The sequence below is a fragment of the Lipotes vexillifer genome, unplaced genomic scaffold (assembly GCF_000442215.2).
Source record: "Lipotes vexillifer unplaced genomic scaffold, Lipotes_vexillifer_v1.1 scaffold730, whole genome shotgun sequence".
Classification (NCBI taxonomy): domain Eukaryota; kingdom Metazoa; phylum Chordata; class Mammalia; order Artiodactyla; family Lipotidae; genus Lipotes; species Lipotes vexillifer.
The window spans coordinates 41,544-45,272 of record NW_006793934.1 but is presented as its reverse complement, the minus strand read 5'-3'; the positions used below and the strand labels follow the sequence as shown (position 1 = coordinate 45,272).

Sequence of the window (3,729 nt, the reverse complement as noted above, 5' to 3'; positions counted from 1 at the left end):
AGGGAAAGAAACATCATTCACGTTGGTTAAAATACCTGAGTCAAAGGCAAACTCTCTATTTTTTTTTCCAACTTATGGTAGTAGAACTTAGGACCTTGAGATAATGACACAACTTATAGTCTTTCCACCTGTAACATGGCGGATAGCTCCAGCCAAGAGACCACTATTACATGGGTGTTTGCACTACAGCTGGTTGAAAGGTCCTCGTGAGATATTCCTTTGCTTTTAACTGGGATCCCACTGTCGTAGTTTATATACTGTAGAAAGGGTTCTTCCTTGCCTCCTGCAGCGCAGTCTGGCATTAACTCCCTGGACTTAGCACAGCCTGCCCAGGCTGAGGGCACCATCCTCCCAAGACTGCTTTCACTCCGGACGCAAGCAGCAGGCCCGGGGGTTCCCAAGCCACCCATGCCTCTGACTGGCTGCAGATGTGCGGGTTCCCACTTACCCCTCAGGTGTGACAGTTCACTAGGATGACTCACGGAATTCAGGAAAGCACTGCGGTACCAGCTAGAGTTTTATTATGAAGGATGAAAATCAGGACCAGCCAAATGAAGAGACACAGAGAGAGAGGTCTGGAAGGGTCCCAAACTCGAAACTTCCGTGTCCTCAGGACACATTTCCCTCCTGGCACATGCATGTGTATCACCAGCCAAGGAGTTCTCCTGAGCTTCAGTGTCTGCAGTTTTTGTTGGGGTTTTATTATGTAGGCATCACTGTCCACATGATTGAAGTCGGTCTCCAGCCCCCGCCCTCCCCAGAGGAGGTCAGGCTGCTAGTGCATGGCTCAAAGGCCCAACCCTCTAATCACGTGGTTGGTTCTACTGGTGTGCTCAGCCCCCATTCTGGGTGATCTTGCATAAACCCAGGCATGGTCCCAGGCACCCATGGCGAACAACAGAGTGACTCCTATCACTCAGGAAACTCCAAGGATTTAGCAGTTTCCTCCCAGGAACCTTGGACAAAGACCAGATAAATGCTTTTTTTTTTTTTTAATTTTTATTTATTTATTTATTCATTTTTGGCTGTGTTGGGTCTTCATTGCTGCACACGGGCTTTCTCTAGTTGTGACGATTGGGGGCTACTCTTCATTGTGGTGCACGGGCTTCTCATTGCAGTGGCTTCTCTTGTTTCTGAGCACAGCCTCTAGGCTTCAGTAGTTGTGGCTCACAGGCTCTAGAGTGCAGGCTTAGTAGTTGTGGTGCACGGGCTTAGTGGCTCCGCGGCATGTGGGGTCTTCCCAGACCAGGGCTTGAACCCGTGTCCCCTGCATTGGCAGGCGGATTCTTAACCACTGCACCACCAGGGAAGTCCCCAAATTCCATATTATACAACACCTCCCCTTCAGTCGAAAAAATTCTGAAAAACTAGTGACATCTGGATGCTGCAGTTTAGAAACATTAACTATTAGAATTTAACCATTGAAAGTTACGTTTTAAAATATTTGAAAAGAAATTTTAATCTTAGATAGCAAAATCTTCATTTTCCAAATAAGGTTTGGCCTTAGGATTTTTCTAGTGTTTTCACGCAACATAATTTAAATCAAGAGATTGAGGCGTCTTTAGCCATCAGGTTATTTTTTCCTCAAATGCAAATCAAAAAACATGCTACATACATTTAAGGAAAACTTCAAAGACTCTGTTTCTAGAAATGAACATGTTAGTTACATGGGTGTTTTCTTTTTCAAGCACCTGAATGATGGATGGTTTTGCATCCTGCAGGGTTAGCTCCCGAGAAGTGGAATCTGTCATGAGGCAGTGTGAACTGTCTCCTGCTATTCAATCATATTGTGTCTGGATGATATATTTACTCTAATTCTGAATGTATTTCAGCGTGTTAGTCTCCAAATTTGAAAGAGATATTACAGATGACTTCCATAATCCCAAGAGTCAGTGCTTTTTAGTAATTTCTGTCAATAATTGTGATTCCTAGGACCCAGGGCTTGGGACGGTGCAGAGAAAAAGTTAGAGTGTATGACTCTCAAAACCTTAGCAGTAACTGGTGTCCCATTTTTGATGGCATGAAATATTTTAGATGAATCACTTTCTTTTCTTTTTCTTAACCAGGGTATTAAAAGAGGTATAATTGAGATGGCAGATCTGGTGGCTATAACCAAATCTGATGGAGACTTGGTCGTGCCAGCTCGAAGGATACAAGCAGAGTATGTGAGTGCGCTGAAATTACTCCGCAGGCGTTCAGGAGTCTGGAGACCAAAGGTCAGCTTGCATTCTGTTCTGCAGTTTTCACCCTGAGTGACTGTGCCCATTAGAAGAGAGGATGTGAGTCCCAAGCTAGACATACAATCAATCTTTGCTTGTAGGTGAGATTATAATTTTAAAAATTATGGCAAAGCCACAGAGTGTGTAGTTATGATTTTAAGTATAATCCTTCAACCACTAGATGCCAAAAACTAGATGTGAGGCGATAAATTTGATTGCTTAATGCTTGGCTCGAGCCGTTTGGATGTGATGACAAATCCATTCTGCAAGGAACCATCCTGAAGATTATGGTGCAATTAATGACTTGATTATCTAGGTTAGAGTTTGAGTAGGAGAGAACAGGCTTTTGATGTGGTAACTTTCCTTACTATTATGGTTGTCGGGTGATGTTTTCGATAGGGAAAAAAAAAAGACCCGTAGTAAGTGATGCAGTAATACTGATGTGGACGCTTTATCTATAGCAGGGCCCTGTGTTATTAAAGAGTAACCTATAATCACTATAACGAGAACAACGATGACACTTCTTGCTGTCGGCTCCCGGCACGTTGTCTGTGCTGCGTGGAGCTGTCTTGTGCTGCGTCTGGAGCTGTCTAGTCCATGCACATCCCCATGCTCATAGCACCTGCTGACCCAGCCAGTTTGACGGAGGAAACGGGGCTGTTCTCTCAGCTCGGTTTCATTTTCTGGCTTTCAGGCCTCAGGGAAACCTACGTAGCATTGCCCTTCTCATCCTAGTGAGCATTTCGCAGTTCATCCCTGTGGTCTCTGAAGACCATTCGGGCAATCCCCAGTCAAAATAAACCTCTGAGCTAAAAAATACGACCTTGGATCAGTGTCTTATTTCTGCTTCACACTTGGTAACCTTAGTAAGTTACCTTAATATATTTCTCAGTGTGTCTACTTTGACACGATGATAAAATGTCTCATTTTTGTCGCCTACCTATTGCCATAGACTGTAAGACTTAATTGGCAAATGCCAGAGTCCCCATGACAGTGTTTTCTATCGTTTTAAGTAAAATAGTTCTGGTTCTTCCCTTTTCAACAGGTAATTCGTATTTCTGCCAGAAGTGGAGAGGGGATCACCGAAATGTGGGATACAATGAAAGAATTCCAGGCTGTGATGCTTGCCAGTGGGGAGCTGACTGCCAAGAGACAGAAGCAGCAGAAAGTTTGGATGTGGAACCTCATTCAGGAAAATGTGGTAGAACATTTCAGGACCCACCCCACAGTCCGGGAAGAGATTCCTCTTCTGGAAAAAAGGGTTCTCAGTGGGGCCTTGTCCCCAGGACTAGCAGCAGACCTGTTGTTGAAAGCTTTTAAAAGCAGAGACTAATGAAGTACATCCTGTCCAACAACTTTATATCTTTTCATACATATAAAGTTATTGGATAGGATGCACTTCATTTTAATAAAGTATTTTAATATTAAAAGTCACTTGCTTGCTTATATTTTCAGTAATTCTCTTGTGGTGCCCTCGGCCTCCTTATCTGTGAACTGCGCTTGCAAAGTG

General features: G+C 43.8%; 1 protein-coding gene across 1 annotated transcript in view; it reads left to right on the top strand.

The window, feature by feature from the left end:
• MMAA (metabolism of cobalamin associated A) overlaps positions 1 to 3,552 on the top strand; it is a 12,741-nt gene extending 9,189 nt beyond the window's left edge. The window contains exons 5-6 of the mRNA XM_007466897.1: positions 2,067 to 2,216; positions 3,265 to 3,552. Coding sequence (XP_007466959.1) covers positions 2,067 to 2,216; positions 3,265 to 3,552 — 438 coding nt within the window. The remainder of the gene's footprint in view (positions 1 to 2,066; positions 2,217 to 3,264) is intronic.
• Positions 3,553 to 3,729: the final 177 nt, after the last annotated feature.